The sequence below is a fragment of the Pseudopipra pipra genome, chromosome 10, assembly GCF_036250125.1.
Source record: "Pseudopipra pipra isolate bDixPip1 chromosome 10, bDixPip1.hap1, whole genome shotgun sequence".
Lineage (NCBI taxonomy): Eukaryota > Metazoa > Chordata > Aves > Passeriformes > Pipridae > Pseudopipra > Pseudopipra pipra.
In genome coordinates, this window is record NC_087558.1 from 21,456,324 (window position 1) to 21,474,484 (window position 18,161).

Below are 18,161 nucleotides of genomic sequence, written 5' to 3' on the forward strand. Positions count from 1 at the left end.
GGCACTGCTGAAACAGGGCTTGTCATCCCCTCCCTCCCACAGGGAGCAGCTCTCCTGCACATCCCCCTTTACTCTCCAACCACAAGCAGGTACAAGCAAAAAACTGGGCAAGGAAGGAGGTTTTGAGGGATAGAGGAGAAAAGTAATTCTTTTCTTGCCCTCTTTTTTTGTCCATCTAAACAAGTCCCAATTCATATTTGGATGAGGGGTTTAAAGTGAATGAGGATATCCAGCTTCTCCTGTTTGTTTATTGCCCTTGGTGCTCCCCCTGCAAACTGCAGGTTTCCCCATTCCCTCCTCAGCATCTGCTGCCTGTTCCACGTGCTCCCAGCCTGCCCTCCCCCCAGCAAGGTCCACCCCAACCCCAGGGCCTGCCCTTTGCTGTGGGACTCCCTCCTTTACACACAAGTGTTTTGGTGGAGCAAACAGAGCAAACAGCCCCAGAGAGAGGCACAGTAACAAATCATGGAATCAGCCAGGCTGGAAAAGCCCTCTGAGACCATCGAGTCTGAACCAGCACTGCCAAGGCCACCACTAACCCACATCCCCAAGTGCCACATCCACAGGGCTTTTAAATTCCTCCGGGAATGGGGACTCCACCACTGCCTTGGGCAGCTGTGCCAGGGCTGGTTCAATCCCTGGATGAGCCATTCACTTAAGAGTTGGACTTTGATGATCCTTGTGGGTCCCTTCCAACTCAGAAAGTTCTGGGATTCAGTAAACCCTTTCCATGAAGAATTTTTCCCTAATATCCACCCTAAACCTCTCCCCTTGGCTCAAAAGCATCATCCTTGCCAGGGAAGGATTAGGCTCTCCATAATTTTTATCCGTTTCATCCATTTTAGGCACCTCTGTGCTTGTTCTCCCGGAGCTCAGAGTCGCTCCTGTGGGATCTCTCCGCTGGCTGTTCCAGAGGGATCTGCTGGTCCCCGTGGGACCTGTGCTGGCTGCACCTCTGCCTGGAGGGAGAAGGTAAACAGAGAGTGAGGTGTTCACGGAACAAACGGCTCTCGGTACCGGGCGAGGGAAAATTATCTCACCAGAAACAGATAAAGGGAAGGGGAGGTTCGTGTGGTGCCAACCAGGCCTCTCCTGACTCCATCCGTGACGTAGGCGCTGCCTCCAGCTAAAAGTGCCCCGTGCCCTGGCTGCCTGCCCCACACCCGGCTCGGGGAGGCTCCTGCTCGCCTGGCACCATGTCCGTCACCATCTGCCAGTCCATGGGCTTCGTGGTGTCTGCCCTGGGCATCGGGGGCATCATCGCATCCACCTGCATGGACCAGTGGAGCACCCAGGACCTGTACAACAACCCGGTGACCGCCGTGTTCAACTACCAGGGCCTGTGGCGCACGTGCGTGCGGGAGAGCTCCGGATTCACGGAATGCCGAGGGTACTTCACCATCCTGGGGCTGCCAGGTAGGGCCTGCTGGCTCACAGGGCACGGGGTGGGGGGCACCTGCCAGCAGCTCCGTGGGAGTGGCTGTGATGGGTGGTTTTCAGTGCAGAGCGGGAACCCCGAATTCCAGCCAGAAAGGATCTCAGGTGCTCCCCCGGTTTGGGTAACAGGTCCCTTGGAGAGACCTCCACCCAAGCCCCCTCCCGTGGCCAAGCAACTCTGTCCTTACCAGAGTGGGGAGGATCAGCAAAACTCACCCCAGCTGATTCTGGATTGTGTTCCTGAGGTTTGTCCAGAGCTGCTCCGTGGGGCAACTTGTCCCCTGCGCCGTGGGGTCGATTCCTCCTGTAGAATTCCAGCTGTGTGGCTTCCCACCAGAAGCCACTAATATTCTTGTCATTGGAGCAGATCCTTTCCTAAGAGGATATGTCACAGTTTGGCTCACAGTATTTCGGGACGGGCTAACACCACCAGGCTGGATTTCCCCCTAATTCTCCTTTGGTTCCAGTTTTCTTCTTCCACGGGAATCATTCCCGGGCTGGTTGTGCCCGGAGTATCTCGGGGTGCAAACAATTAGGTTACAACAGGATTATCTGGGGGTTTTTCTTGCCTTAATACAGTGAGAAAAAAGGCACTTAGGCTGTTACACCCATCTGGCCTCTGTGCTTTGACACAGCGAGGATGGAGGGAAGAGCTGCTGTCTGGTGTTGGATGTGCTGCAACATCCCAGAGCAGGTGCCAGGGACGTGTTTTCCCAGAAGGAAACGAGCCTGATCCTGCCAGGACATCCAAAGAAGGGTGTTTGTGCAGGGCTTGTGTTCCATCACAGTCAGCAGAGCTGAGCAGCTTCCCCGAGGGAAAACTCACGGAGCAAAGGGCAGGACAGGTCGGTAAAACTTGACTCCAGCAACTAATTACTGGTTTAATGGTTGGACTCGATGGTCTTAGAGGACTTTTCCAACCTTTATGGTTCTATAAAGAGATTAAAGTTGCCACATTAAGAATAAATTGAAGTGTAAAAACCCAAATCCTCCCCACACACAGATACACCCACAACACGCCGCAGAACTGCCTCAATTCTGCTGCTCTAAAAGCTTAAAATGACAAAAAAATGTGACTCCAAGGAAGAAGCAATTAAACTTTTCAAGTGTTCAGCTCTGGGAACTGCTTTAATCTTTGAAGAAACCAGACTAGTTGAGATTTGGGGGGTTTTGTTCTTTCCAAATATCTTTGTCGCTAAGCTCAGCGTTACAGCAAAAAGAAAAAAAAGGGATTTTTTTGGCAATTCCCAAACCTGCAGACTGGTGTCTGTAGGGTGGGTGTTAGTTTTCTGAAATGGAAATGTTGGGGGGGTGGATTTCCTGCAGGAGCAGGATTTTCCTGCTTTGAGACAGGCTGTGGGAGTTCAGTCTGCCCGTGTCCCTGCCCATGGCAGGGGGCTGGAATTAGATGGTCTTTGAGGTCCTTTCCAACCTGTGATTCCATGAATCTGTGATTCCATGAGTCTGGGATTCCTCACCTCCATCCCACAAGCTCCGTGGATCCCTCCCAGCCATGACAGACATGAGCATCCTATCCTAAATATCAGGATTTCCAGGGAAACCATCACCTTCCAGTGGAATTCCCAGCTGGGTTTGCCGGGTTTCTGCTGCCACCCATGAAAAAGGGGTTTAAAAGACCCCAAGAAAGAAATTTAAAATAAATCTGAATATAAAGGTAGGTGGGTGCCTGAACCCCCCAAATTTGCCATCTCCACCCTCAGGGCTGTGGGGGATCTCTGGGAATATGAATATTTATGTGCTTTTTGTGACCGGTGTTATCAGCTCTGCCCTACAAAATGAGGTGGAATTTTTTCCTTTCTTTTTAATGAATTCTTCAGAAGTCCCCCCCTCCCTGCTCCCATTTCCCACTCCTGTTATAGATTGGCTGACACTTCCCAGTCTCTGGAGGAGCCACAATCCCACTCTCCCCCATTGCTGTGTTTTATGGATTGGCTCCATCTCCCAGATCCATCTGCTCCTAAAGGCATTTCTTCCCACCCACCACCAGCAAAGGGCAACTTTATCCCAACCAGAGTGGGGGGGAAATGAGGCTAAAAAATCAAATTATTAATTTAAGATATTATTTAAGAGCATCCTCCCCATGTTTATTTTCACCTCACTCGCCATTAAACCCCCCTCTCCACCCACCCCGTGGTTAATGGTTTGTCAGCATTTCCATTATAAACCCCTATTTATTATTCTGACAATGGCAATTTATATTGGGAACAATAGTGCCAGAGTGAATAAAAATAATAGGACTCTCACAAGCAGCGGGGTGACCTGAGCACATCGAGGAAGTTTTGCCTTCCAAGGGGTTTTTTGCCTCAATCCCTCGCTCCCCTAGCAAAGATTAAACCTGTCTTGCCCATCATCTATCTTCAATTTGGTTGGGAATTTTAATTTCAAATGATGGAGGAAAAATCAAGATAATAGATGAAAATGAGAAATAACCTGGGTTCTTTGCTGCTCAGCTATAAACAGTCAGTCTCTGGTGGAATATGTCACTTGAGGACTGAACCTGCTTGCTCTGATTTGGCTTTCTAGTGTTGTTTTTTGCTGCTGGTTTGGTGTGGGAGGGTCTGGAGGACACAGAGGGAATTAGAACACACAAAAAAGGCACAAATAGCAATAGCTGAGCTCAGGCAAGGCTGGGAACTTCACCTCATGAGGAAATCAAGAGGCACCTTCTGCTAAAAGGAGCATTTTCCCAGTTGCTTCCAAGTTTGCTAAACTGCAGGAACAAGGGCAGTGATTTTCCTGTTTGTTCTTGGTGTCCTTCTCCCAGCTCAGTGAACCTGCTCCAGCCATTTCTGAGGAGACAATTTCTTCCCTTTCGACCCTTCCAGAAGGGCTGAGGCCACAAAGCTCTGGGGGCTTGAAACAGAGGAATATTTTTGCTTCTCCAACAGCAAGCTTTGAAAGCCCGAGAGCAGCCTGTTAAACTTCTCCAGCCAGTAAAAATGTCCATGTTAGAGGGGTCAGAGTGAAACCAATCCCTGGGAATGTAAGCATGACTTCTCTGTGACACAGCTGCTCTCAGCTGGCTGGGGAGAGAGGGTGGCAGAGGTGCACAGGTCTTCCTTAGGAGAATTCATGTTTAGGAGGTATTAACATTGCCTTCTCTGCATTTCCTTCCTTCTGCATCCATGTTCTGACAAGGTTCTCTTTGAGTTCCTACAACCAACACACGTTTTGTGGCAAAACCCTTGCTTTTGGAGACAGGGCATTCCACCAGCCAAGGAACAGCATCTCTGCTCCCTGGAACTCTTTCATGCCCAAAGTTTGTGAGGATGGGGGCTGTTGCTGACCTGTCATAAACCTCCACTGGTGGTGGCCATGGGAAAGTCTCTTCCATGTTCTTTTTGCTGCTTAAAATCCCTTAACCCAGTTGAATTTCGAAATATCTGCAGGTAACTCCTGTAACCTTCTTGAAGCCTTGGGAGACCCAGTTTTGTGCACAGAAGGATTTAGGTGGCCCAGGTGGGCTGGAGACTTGCCATAAACCCACCAAGGGCGCCCGTGGGGCTGTGGGGGGGGGTTTGCACTCCCAGCAGGAGCTGAAGGAGGTGCGGGGATGGGGGAAGAGCCAACGGGGGACCCTTGGAGGGGTCTGGGGCACCCCAACCCCCAGTGGGGTGGGAAGAGGTGGCAGTGAGCTGGGTGCTTGTGTCACATTCTTACTGTCTTGTGCCTTCACACCAGGCAAAGGTGAGAGACAGGTTACAAGTGTTCTAAAGGATCTGGGATAAGGGCTGGAAGAGGAGCAAGGCAAGGGAAATCCAAGGGGCTGTGGAGATGTGGGGCTGGGATACAGCTCGTAGGCAGCTTCATGGGCCACCTCAAAGGGCCCTCTGGACCATCTGAACACCAGTGGGGTGGATCTGAGCTGGGATGGGGTCCTTCCATGACCCCCTTTCCCCACTGAGCTCCAGAAGGGCCATTCAGCCCTTCTCCTGGTGGAGCACACGCTCCTGGAGCCCGCGGTCGTCGCAGCAGTGGAGGGCAGGGGGAGAAGGGTGGGTTTGCCTTGGCTGGGTCTGGACAAGCTGGAACGGTGTGAACAACTGGCAGGGTGTGAGTTCTATTTGCAAATTTGAAAGCAAACATGAGCTGTAGGTGGTTTTTGTGGGAGAGGCAGCGATAACATTGCGGGGTTGCCATGGGCCCGGAACGGTCGGAGATAACGGAGAGGCGACGCCTGGGCAGATAAAACAAGGGGGAGCTGAGAGAAAGGGGGCAGAGGGGAGTGGGCACAAAGCCCCCTTCCTTCCCCTGGTTTGGGTAAACCACTGGAGATGTCCCAATAGTCATAGGAGCCCCATTCTCTGCTCCTTGGAGAGGGAGCTTGGCCTTGGCAAGAGCTGTGTCCTCACCGAGCCCCTTCCCAGCGTTTCCACGGGACATGGGAAACCCTCTGGCCCAAGCTTTCAACCAGCAAGCTGGAGAGCAATCCATCCTTCAGCCACTCCTGGCTGTGGACATCTCCCACAGGTGATTGGAGAGGAGCCAGGTGGTGCTAAAGATGCTCAGACTTGTCCTACAGCTTTCCTGTCACCCAACCACCTCTTGGGGTGTGCTCTGAGCCAACAGTCCAGGTAGAACTCCCAGGTGACCTTCTGTTATCTGGGGAAATGGGATGATGAGTTTTTGCAAAGGGAAACATATTTTTCCCTGAGTGGTTCAGAAACAACCTTTAAAAATAAGCTTAAAATCAGAATTATCTGAGAGGGGTAGAGGAAATGTGCTGGGGAAGGGGTGGGATGGAAACAAGTTTAGGTTTTTTCTCCAGAACTTTGCTTCAACCAACCACTGAGAAAGGTGTTTGTGGGAGCTTTGACTTCCCACTGTTTCCAAGTGCGATGCTGATTAGAGAGTAAGAAAGAGCAAATGCTGGGATGGCTGGATAACACCCTAGCCAATATTTTTAGGGATGAGCAAACAGAACCCCCTCAACCACAATAACTCTTCCAAGATGACACCACGTGGAGAGCTGGGTGTGGCTGGGTGTTTGTCTGGCTCTTAGCTCAGGGCTGCAGCATGAGCATCATCACCAAAATTGCTTCTTCAGCTCCATTTTTGAGGGAGCAAACATGAGGTTTCAGTGGGGAACACACAACCCTGAGCTGTTTTATCTTCTTTGGAGATATGAATCAATCTGGCCCTCAAAATCCAAGCCAGGCTCATCCACCTGGGCTGTCCTGGAGACTGTTGGTGATATTTTTGGGTTGCTCTGGGGTTTAGGTGCCCCTGAGTAAGAGGGTGGAGGAGAAGCAGCATCTCACATCAACAGGAGGAGATTCTGTCCCCAAGGAAAGGTGTGTGAGGTGACAGATTGGGTGGCAGACCCTGGCTCAGGGCACATCCAGGGGATGTCCCTCTTTCCAAGAGGTGTCTTGGGGGAGCGATGGAGCTTGGGATGAGGAGGAGAAAAAAAGATGGGCTTGAAGAGCTGCTCCAGCTGCTTCCAGCTGAAACCAGAAGGAAGGGTTTGAGGAAGGACTGGTGGCTCTGAAAAAAATTTTAATTCTCCCCCTCTCCTTTGCTTTTTTCTCCCCTGGGGTTATTTTGAGCTGTCACCAGTCCCTGGGTTCATTTCTGTGGGCAATGTTGCACACTCAGGATGCATCCCTTCTTGTTTTCCTGGCTTCCAGGTCCTCCCCATCCCTAGTTGTCCCCCAGCTTCTAGGTCCTCTCCAGCCTTGGTTTATCACAAAGATGAGCAATGTTCTCATCCAAGGTGAGCAATGTTAGCCCATGCCCTCTCCCTCACAGAGGACAAGCAGCTCCTGCCCCCTCTGGTTCTCAAGGGCTCCCTGCTGTGAGTTTTGTTCACCTTCTTAGTTTTGCTGGCAACTTGGCACATGGCAGAGCCAGCCCTTCCTCTGACACAAACTTGCCAAAGTCAGTGAAAATTAGGAAATTTGAATAAAACTGCTGGAAGCAAAGACATCTCGTGCCTGGGCCGGTGGTGGCCGTGACTTGTGGCCACCAGCCATGGAATGGTGCTCTGGCTGCCCCAGCAGAGCCCAGCACATCTCTGTGTGCTGCCCACCAGCTTCCACAGCCCCACGAGCCAAAGGGGTGCCCTGGGAGGGAGTTCTCCAGGAGGCAGAAGCAAAATCCAAGGTGTGGTAACCCCGTTGTAACTCCTCCATGCACAGAAACAGCCTCTCCTCTCTTCCTCGTGGCTCCCACACGTGCTGATGGTGCCTGTGGCAGGGAGGGGGACTGCTTAAAGTGGCAATTTATTTCTAGGTCAGGGCTGAAGGCAATCAGTGGAGAGGAGTATGAGATGGGGAGGGATGAGTGTGAAGTCTGGAAGGTCCTTGGAGCTCACTGTGCTCTGTTGGCAGTGGCACGGTGGGTTTATATGGCTCCTCTAAACCCAGCACTTCTCCCCCATGCAGAGGAAATGAATTTCCTGTTTTTTATATCCCCACCCCTTTTCCAGGACCATCCTTCTGGTCAATACAGACAAGCACCCCAAAAAGGCCATTTCCCAAAGGTCCCTGTGCTCTCCTTCCTCCCCTGAGGGTTTCAGTGGGGCCACGTGTTGGCTGCTGGGATGTGGGCGGGTGGAGAGCTGGGCTGGGGGAGCTTTGCTGGCCTCTTGGTGCCTTGGGTTGTGCCATGATCAGCATCCCACACAACCTCAGCGATGCTCCAGGGGCCTGCAGGGAGCAGCCACGTCCTTGGGCTGGGCTGGTGGCCCCACACCCTCTCCCAGAGCCACCACTGGTGTCCCTGGTTGTCGTCGTCGGTGTCCCCGGTCGTCATCGTGCCTCTTGTGGGGACACCTCTGTGGGTGGTGCTGGGGTATCGAGATCCCTCGTATTGGGCTGGTGGCATAAGCAGAGGGTGGCCTGGGCTGAATTCCCCTGGGAACACGGTCCTTCCCTGTGCCAGGAAGGCAGGAGGAGCCCGAGGGGCAGCGCGGGGTTTCGGTTTGGGGCCGGCACAGGCCCCAAGTGGGTTACTCAACGCTCGGCAGAGCGTGGCTGCTCCAAGGGGGAAGGACAAGCACTCTGAAGGACAAAAGCTCATATCTGCAGCCCTGCCAGCACAAACCTCCCCAGCCAGAGTGAAACTGGACTATCTTGCAAAAACACTTTGAGCAAACAGCGCTCCACGGAAAGCATCTGATAAGAGCGGCCGCGTTCCCGTGGCTCGGGGAGAGGACCCGGCTGCTCCCATTAGTGCTGCTGCTCCCCCGGGCATCTCGCTGCTCTCCCGGGGACACACCATGTCCACCACCCTGTGCCAGGTCATGGGCTTCCTGGTGGCCTCGCTGGGCGTCGCGGGGACCATCGTGGCCACGGCCACGGACACGTGGAGCACCCAGGACCTGTACGACAACCCCGTCACCGCCGTCTTCCAGTACCAGGGGCTGTGGAGGAGCTGCGTGAGGCAGAGCTCCGGCTTCACCGAGTGCCGGCCCTACTTCACCATCCTCGGCCTGCCAGGTAGGGCTGAACGTGCTCCAGGTTTGACCCGGGAGCTCTTCCTGTAGCTCTGAGCCGTTCTCATCCAAAAATGAAGCAGTAGGAGCTTCCCGAAGGAGTTATTCCTTTGGGAGGAATAACGTTTCCAGGCTACTCAGGGTAAAAACCTGTTTATTTATTGCCAAAATGATACTTTTACTCAGTGGAAGTTACACCTTGGAGAAACTTGGAGCAACCCGGGGGTGATTTCTGGCTGAGCATCACAGGTTCAGGCATAAATCAGCCCAGCTCCGGTGATGTGAGGGAAGAGAGGGTGTTTAAACCCCCAGGGATTGTCCCTTTGCATGGGAACTCCAGGCAAACAGCTGCGTGGAACTGTGTGTCGGCAGAGAATAATGAAAAGGATTGGTTTTTCCAAAGGAAAAACTGGAATTGGAGAAATCCACCCGTGAGCAGGAAGGGTGAGGAGAGGGAGAAGGCGTGTTGGGTCACTCCACATTACCTGGGCAGGGCTGGTGCTGCAGAATCGATTGCAGGGGGGTGTTATTTTCCTGTTTGCTTGCCAATTTTACCAAAAGAGCTGTTTTTGCCCTCCCACTGCACGGGAGGGTATTCCAGTGCTCCTGGCCCATGGGAGAGGGGCAGCCAGCCTGGCCCTCTGTGCCAGCCAGCAGGAAATGTGCCCTGGGAGTGTCTGTGGTGCCCAACTGCAAACAGGTCCCAGCAATGACTGCTGCCCACAGGCCTTCTGAGTGGATGTGGGCTCCAGCCCTGTATCCTTGGGGATGCCAACCTGGCTTCCCTCTGGGAAGCTTTGCCGAGGACCAGGGTTTGCTTTCTGAGGAAAGCCCGAGGGCTGAGATGGGGTAAATGTGTCTCTGTGTCCCTTTAGAGTCCCTTTTCCTATGGCACCATTTGTTTTAAGGAATAACAAATATATTTATCAAACTATATATATATAAATGTTGTCACTTTATATATATTTAGAATGCTGTGTGTGGGTGATTGGTTTTCAAAGAGCAGTGAGACAATGGCAACCATCCTCTTGGTGTCAATTTATCTTAATCCAGATTTTACATTTTAAGTTATTTTTAGGTAATATGGCAAATATGCAAAGCAATATCACAGGCAATATCTGTTGTGCCTTAGAGATATTCTGTCAGTTTGGATCTTTATGTGTCCATTTAATTGATAAATACCTTAAAACATAAGCAAAGAATGCCCCTGTTTGAATTGGGTTAACTTAAAGAGTGTATTTTTTTTCCCTAAACTTTCTATATCCCATCAATCATTTGTCATAAAGTCAGATTTCCATTTTTTTTTTCCAAATTTTGTATCAGCAACAGAAATGCAGGTGATTTTTACCTTAAATGACTTAAAGTTGTTTTACCTCGCTCATTTCTCACTACTCTGGGGAGAAAGAGGACTCTCCGGTTTCCCTTACATCTGGAAAACACAGAGATGCAAACTGTGCTTTCAGATCACTGGCATTTATTTTGGTGCAGAAACTTGAATTTTTGCTGTTCCCTGGTTGTGGGACACCATCCCTCTGTACAGAAATCAGGTGTGCAGATATGGAGCCAAGTTCTCCCCCCTCATGCAAAAGGTTTATCCCAAACCCCGGTGGTTTCTGTGCTTGCCCTAAACTCCAGGGCTCTTTGCTCCTCAGGCCATTTTTTTTCCTTACTCTCCTATTTTGTTTGTCTAAACCCTTCCACTCCCTGCTGTGGGAGGTCATTCACCTCTGTTCAGAGGACTTTTGGTAGAAATGCACTTGAAGCCTCAGTGCTCATTTTCCAAAGGGCTTCCAGTCCCAGGAGCCAAGTGAAGAGTCCTTCATGGCATGGGAGAACTTTCTTCTCCTTCCCATCCCTTTGTGGAGATGGTGCCTAAGTCACTCTCATGGAGACAGGAATGGCTATTTGGCATTTTTTCCTCTTGTGTCCTGCTGTGTTCCAGTCCCTCCCCTTCCCAACAGCTCCTTTTCTATGGAGATTCACCAACTTGGACTTTGGTGCTCCAGCAAAAGTGCAACATCCTCGGCTGCCTGGCTTGGCACACACCAGGAACACATCTCCTGGGGACCAACAAGCTCTCTGTCAGATCTTGGCTTAGGGTCCCTTCTTGATGAGTTGCAAACACCTCATGATAACACCAAGGAACCACAAGCTCTGCAGGGAACACCCAGGAATGAAGGACCCTGTTAGGGATGAGGAGCTCCTTCAGGATCCGGCGTCTGGATTATCAGCCTCTCCTGCCTGCCCTGAAACAAAGGCACTTGCAAAGGAACTTCGGTGGTTGTAAAGACAAACGAGATGGAGCTTTTCTTCTCTTTGCAGCTTTGTGCTTCCCATCAGGTGCTGCGGAACAACCTTTGAGGGCTGATAAGGCGTATCCGCAGCTCCTTGTTCTCCGCTGGAGAACAGCTAATGAGCTCGCACCTGGGGGCTGATGAATGGCAGATTGAAAATCCCCGGCTCGTTAGCACTCGTTATCGGCTGATAAGGGCAAATTGAGTCATAAGAGGCAGCCCCGGTGGGACTGCCGGTGGGAGAGGGTGGTGTGTTCCCAGCCCGTGGGTGGCAGGGTGCCTGTTTCTGTGAGCTCGTGGTGCCAGCGCTGCTGCTCGGGGTGCTGGTGCCTCACAGCACGCCAGCACCCACCCCTGCCCACCCTGTGTGAAGCCTCTGTGCTCCCTGGGCACCCCAAGGGGTGACAGCCAGGCCGAGGGAAGTCCCTGGGGCTGCAGAACGCTCTCCTTGCCCTTCTTACCCCACCACGAGCCCAGTCACCTCCCCTGGAGAGGGACAGTCACGCCTGGGGAGCATCAGAGACAAGCCCAGGGCTGGGAGAGCTCGTGGGAGGGCAAGAGGAGGCTGCAAAGTGTCCCAGCCAAACCCCACCAGCCCTTGAAATGCTTTTGGCCCCCCCTCCCAGCGCCGCCGCCTCCCTGTCTGTGCCCAAGAGAGCAGGGGGAGAAGTGTCTGGGGCCAGCTCTGGATTGCAGGAAAGATGGGATATGTGCCACCTTATTAGAGAATCACCTTGGTATTCACATCCCCTTTCCCCCTCCACTTCTCTGTTTTTAAAGGTGCAAGTTTCTCTTTGATCTCCCCTTTATTTTTCTAGGGAGTCTTGAGGGGTTTTGTTGCCTTCAGCCCTCAGCTCCCTCAGGAATGACCCACCAGCATCCCAGCCTGCCTCCAAACAAGCATTCCCACCTCATGGCAGGCTGCTGGACAACCTCAGGCTGGGGGCATTTGTGTGCTGCATTAATGAACATGGACGGTTTTATACAGGACTGTTACAAATCACCATGGAAGGGATATGGGGAGGGAGGTCGTGGCCAAAGTTTTGTTGGTGTGTAATGTTTGTCAAGGTGATTTTCCTCTTCTCCTGTGCCATGTGCTTTCCTGTGGATCAGGAACATCCAGAACTGCGTTTGGAGCCATGCAGTAGCTGGAAGTATCATGGAGAGCTGGGTGGAGCTGTCTGCTTTCCTTGCTGCTCAGAGATTAAAAATAAGAGTGTTTTCTTAGTCAATTTAGTAATGAAACAATTCGTGCTTCTCCCAGCTCCCCACTAACTCTTCTCCATGAATTTCAGCTGAATGAACCATGACTGATGAACAGTCATAAAAAATCCTGTCTAAGCCATCAAACTCCTTGGGAAGCTGGGGCAGAGAGCCCGTTCCAGAGATAACACTCCAGTGTAAACCCAGCACCCGTTTGCCGAGGTTTTCTTCCTTACAACTTATCTTTTCAGACAGAACCAGCCTTTAAAATGCTCTCAGGCTCTGGCAAGTCTCTTGTCAGTCACTGCTTGTGTCTCCCTCTGTCCCACAGCCATGTTCCAGGCCGTGAGGGCACTCATGATCGTGGGCATCGTCCTGGGCATCCTCGGCCTCCTCGTCTGCATCTTTGCCCTCAAGTGCATCCGCATCGGGACCATGGAGGACTCTGCAAAAGCCAACATGACTCTGACCTCTGGCATCATGTTCATTGTTGCTGGTAAGTGGGTGGTGTCCCGTTTTCCCTGTGCCTGGAGTTGAGGGTGGCCAGGTCTCCACACAGCTGCTCTGGAGCCACCCAAAGCTCTCACGGAGTTCTTGGCATCTGTCCTCCAGCTCGGCCTCCTGGGGTCAAGTGGTTTCTACCTCTGCTTAGTAAAAAAAAAAACCAGAAACCAGAAGTTTGTATGGACAAAACAAGGAAGACTTGGAAAAAAAGCTCACAGATAGAAAGGAAAACATCTCTCTTAATTCGTTATATATATGTTGTTGTCATGTACTGTTTTATCCTTTATTTATGTATCATATTTTTTATGAGTTTCAGGCTTTATATGTAATAATTTTAGGAATAATTTTAGGGGTTTCATAGCTTAGCTTGTAATTTTAAATACCTTGGGTTATCAGGAGGGCTGCAGGAATACCCAGTGTTGCCCAACTACCTCATTTTAAATGTTTAACACATCACTTACAGGTTTTCCTACTTTCTTTTTTTCTGAGACAGTAATCAAATCAAATCCATATCCTAATGAATGGAAGGAGAATGCCCCTATCTAAAATCCTTAAAATCCCAACGCTTAACTTTTGCTGGGACATGAGACATACAACACAAGTTAAAGGTATTTCACAATTGCAAGCTGGAAAGAGGAACAACATTCTGCAAAACAGCTTTAATTTTGCACGTTAAAGCTGTCACTTCAGAATCACAGAATGGTTTGGATCAGAAGGGACCTTAAAGACCATCTCATTCCAAGCCCTTGCCATGGGCAGGGACACCTTCCAGTGGACCAGGCTGCTCAGTTTTACTCCTTTGAGTCAGTGGGTTGAGAATTTGGGCAAATAGAAAATCCCAGTCGTGTTCCTGAAGATGTGACCTGCTCCTGGGATGGGACATCCCTTGGTTGCCTTCACCCATTTCCAAACAAGGTCCCCAGGCTCTGCTGGTGAGGAGCTGGGCCCCCATGTGCCTGGTGGAGCTGGCCCTTGGTCACACCTCTGCCAGCTGGAGGTTGTTTCTTCCCCAAACAAGGGGGAGAAGTGTTAAAGGTTTACTCAGACCTCCCCAGTGCTGTGAGGAATTGTTTTGGGAAAGACCCAGAGGTCTTAGTGGGTGTAGAAATGATAAATAGGACTTTGGAAGCCCAGGAGATCTGGAGTCCACACATCTGGGCCAAAAATCCTCACATGACAGTTAGTTTTGTTTTGTTCCTCCTTCCACAGTGTCCCAGGCCAGGTTGGACAGGGCTTGGAACAACCTGATCCAGTGAAAGGTGTCCCTGCCCATGGCAAAGGGTGGAATGAGCGGAGCTTTAAGGTCCCTTCCAATCTAAACCATCCTGGGATTCCATGTTCAAGTGTCCTCTGAATCCCTCTGATAAGGAAAACAGGGGATTGGCATCCCTGCCAGGCTCCTCAGGGCTGGGCATCACCCTGAGCCCTTGTGCACATGGATGGAAGAAGGTCCCACCTCTTGAGGCTGGGCTGCCAGACCTGGCAATGAGCAGGTTGTGAATCAAATGTGTCTCCTCTTCCACTGGGCAGAGAACCTGTTTTCCACTCAAAAAAAATAATTCCTGGCAGGGAACCTTTTGTCCACGTTTGTCACTGTAAAACAAACCTTTAACATTGGATATTTTCAGCTGCTGAAATGATCTGTTTGTTAAACTCATTTTCTGTGAGAAAACACATCGGGAGGAAGATTCCTGCTGGGCTGATTTGGGATTGTGGGGGGTGACATTGCATTCCTGCTGTCAGAATTGTAAATGCAAGGAAATCCTGGCAGAAAAGTGTTGTGTTGCTGAAGGACACAGTGCAGTGTCTCACCCAGCTTTCCAGAGCTGGAAGGTGCTTCCCCAAGGCCACAGGTGACTTTTGAACCGTGTGGGGCTCAGTGTGTCCCTCTCTCCTGTCCAGGCCTGTGTGCCATCACCGGCGTGTCCGTGTTTGCCAACATGCTGGTCACAAACTTCTGGATGTCCACCACCAACATGTACCAGGGGATGCAGAACGTCCAGAACAGGTGGGTGGGCAGCTGGCTCAGGGGGCTCTATGGTGGGGATCTCCCTCAGGGCTGCAGCCAGAGGAAAGGTCCATCTGGGAGGACGTTGGGATGGTCACAGGACTGGGAAGATTCAGTCCCTTGGGAGAGAAAGTCTCTTACCTGCCCTGGAGATGTTGGCTGGGATGTCTCTGCTCCTGCAGCTCAAGGAGGAGGTGGGGAGCCCATTGAGGGACTTGTGGGCACTCCTGCGGGGCTGGGGGAGGATGACAAGGCTCGGTGTGTTCTGGGGGAGCAGCCTGGCCCCTGCCCAGCCCTGAGCAGTCTCTGTCCCACAGGTACACCTTCGGCTCAGCCCTCTTCGTGGGGTGGGTGGCCGGCAGCCTGGCCCTCGTGGGGGGCATCATGATGTGCCTGGCTTGCAGAGGGCTCATTCCAGAGGAATCCCGGTAAGCTGAGCTGTGGGACACGTGGGAAGGTGCTGCCTGAAACTTTGGCTGTTGGGGTAGCACCCAACCAGCCCAGGACGTGTCTGTGAGATCCCCATCACAACAGTTACTGTGATGGTGGAATCACAGAATCATTTAGGTTGGAAAAGACCATCCAGTCCCACCATTAACCCAGCACTACATCAACTCCACCAATACATGTTCATTTATTTGCCCTTTTGGGGTCAAAAGGGACCATTTGCCTTCCCTGACTGTGTGACTTGCAAACAAATAGAGCAGGAGAGAGACCTTGACATCTAAAATTTGCAATATGCTGGTGAAGTCAGGCCCATTAATTGCAGCTTCATTTGCAAGGTGCACAGCAGATCATTAGAAGGTGGGGATTGCATCAGGTGACCCCTGTGATTTATGCAGAATCATAGAGTGGTTTGGGTTGCAAGGAACCTTAAAGACCATCTAATTCCAACCCCCTGCCATGTGGGACACCTCCCACCAGACCAAGCTGCTCCAAACCCCATCCAACCCAGCCTGGAACACTTCCAGGGATGGGGCAGCCACATCAGGGAGAACTTTGTACACCTACACAGCTGGTTCTGGTACTTGGGTCTTCACTCAACCAAGGAATTACTGATGAGAAGGGGATCATAAGTTCACGAAAAAACAGGAAAGGGACTTGCAGTCTGTCCATGAGTGGATGGTTTTGAGCTCACTGAGTGTCTCCAAGTGATGATGAAGTTGCCCAAAATCCAGCAGCAAACAGGCACAGAGGGTGCCAGGTTGGGTGGTCCCAGACCCCCCAGTGCCTGATGGCACCTTTTGTGTCTCTTCCAGGTACAAAGCCGTGTCCTACAACGCGTCAGGACCGAACATCTCCTACAGAACGGGGCCCTACAAGGGCTATGAGCCCGACCCAAAGACCAGGAAGGGCCCAGGGTATGAAGAAGCTCCTCGGAGTGAGGAGGGAAGACGCTCCTACCCTTCCAAACACGACTATGTCTAGCAGACCCTCTGGGCTCAGCTTGTGCTCTCTCGTGTATTTGTAACTTCAGAAGCAAAAAGTGCAGCAACCAAAGCAGTCTGTGAACAGGATTGTGTTTTCTGTCGTGTTTTCTACTCTGAGGTTGCATCCTGGACATCAGTTTTATTGGACTGCCTGCCACGAGGAGGTCTGTAACAAAACACTGCCTTCTGGTGCTCTCAGAGTAGAACATTTTGCTCCTGTTTTATGTATAAACTGATATCCAGGAGCGGTGCCTTGTGCCCTTTCCCAGTTATTCCAATAGTGAAAATTCCCCTTTAATAATAGCTGTGTATTTGAAGTAAATTCAGCTGTGTCCCTTTGGATGTGCCCAATGCAAACAGACCCCACAGTCATGGAATTCTCCTCCCTGGTGACTGTTCCTGCTCAGTCACACCTTTGCTTTGCTGGTTGTACTGATCTGCTGGGAGATTTAATCTGATTTATGTTCCTTAGACATTTGCTGTAACCCGTGATACCAAAGTGTATTTATTTCTTCTGATCTCTCCAGGGAATATGAATAATCCATTGTTATTCCTACAACAGATCTTTGCTGTAACAGCTCCAAACCTCTGTGTGTGACCAGTGTTCCTGCAGATGTCATCTTTAATGAGGCCAGGAGAGTTTCTCATTTAGAATTAATTACAGTTACATTTGGAGCAGAAATCCCAGGGAGCATTAGATATTTAACTCCACACCGACACCAGGACTTGCTTGTGTTAATTCTTCCCCCAGTGATGTGAAGATTAACTCCTTGGTGGGATGTTGCCTCCTCCAGCCAAGCCATCAGAGAGGGAGTTGATTTTTGAAGGGGTCAGAGGAAGGGATGTGAGAGCTGAGGTGGGAGGGCAGAGCTCTGTGCTGTCACCTGGCTCCAGAGCACATCCTGACAAAGCTCTGCCCAGTGCCCGTGAGCAGAGCAAAGGCATGAGTTGGAGAGAGAAAAGGGCTCCAAACCCTCCCAAGTGGCCACTTTGGTGGGCACCTGCAGGAGGTTTTGGCACCACTTGTCATGGTTGGTTATCGGTTCTCTGCAGGAGTTCACTGGCACAATGGTTTTGGTGAAATGCTGGTGTTGGTTTGATGTTCTGGAGGGTTCAGAGTGGAGCTGAACGTCCCTCCAGAGCTGGGCCTTTGGCGGGTGAAGCTGCCACCAGGCTGGTGGCATCTCTGGTGGCTGGCAGGGATAGAGGGGGCAGGCTGTGCTCCCAGTGGGCACAGTCTGGGTCCACCACCTCCATGTCCATCCCTGCTCCAGGACCATCCCCTGTCCCCAACCCCCAGGTCCCCACAGCCACCAGCCCAGAGGCAAATCCCAGCAAGGTTCAGGAGGGGGGAAGCTGCTGCCCCTGGGGAAGGTCAGCAGGAGGAGGAGGGAACACCTGGGAGCTCATGGCTGGAGAGAGGTGGGAAGAGCTTCCATCCAGCTCTTGGATGAAGAGCTCTTGGTCCCTCTCAGGCTGGACATTGGCCCCTCCTGCCACCTGGGATAAATCCCTGCTGGATATCAGGGCTCACCCTCCCTTTCCTACTACTGATGGGCTTGTTTGAAGGATCTGTTTTTAAAGGAGAACAATTCAGTTTTTTGCAGAGGTAAATCCTGTTCTATCTTAAAAACCTTGACACTCTTTTCCATGGTTTTATCTCCACTCTCAGTATAAACTTAGATTTTTCTGCTTTTTTTTATTTTTTTGCATGCTGGATTTATTTTTTGGCTTGTTTGTTTTGTTGGTCGTTGTTTGTTTTTTTTTTTTTACGTGAATATTAAAAAAGAAAAATCTTAAAGACCAAAATCACTGTTTCCAGCTGT

At 51.2% G+C, this 18,161-nt stretch overlaps 1 protein-coding gene across 2 annotated transcripts; it reads left to right on the forward strand.

Annotated features, from left to right (window-relative positions):
- Window positions 1–457: 457 nt before the first annotated feature.
- Window positions 458–18,161, forward strand: CLDN18 (claudin 18). Of its 2 annotated transcripts, none has more exons than XM_064666644.1 (5): window positions 458–1,416; window positions 12,725–12,889; window positions 14,800–14,905; window positions 15,223–15,333; window positions 16,165–18,161. In XM_064666644.1, the coding sequence occupies exons 1-5, from the start codon at window positions 1,197–1,199 to the stop codon at window positions 16,331–16,333; spliced, it is 771 nt and encodes a 256-aa protein (XP_064522714.1). In that variant the 5' UTR covers window positions 458–1,196; the 3' UTR covers window positions 16,334–18,161. The 2 variants fall into 2 exon arrangements, with proteins under 2 accessions (XP_064522714.1, XP_064522713.1); XM_064666643.1 differs by lacking the exon at window positions 458–1,416 and adding an exon at window positions 8,396–8,900 and having other exon boundaries at window positions 16,165–18,160.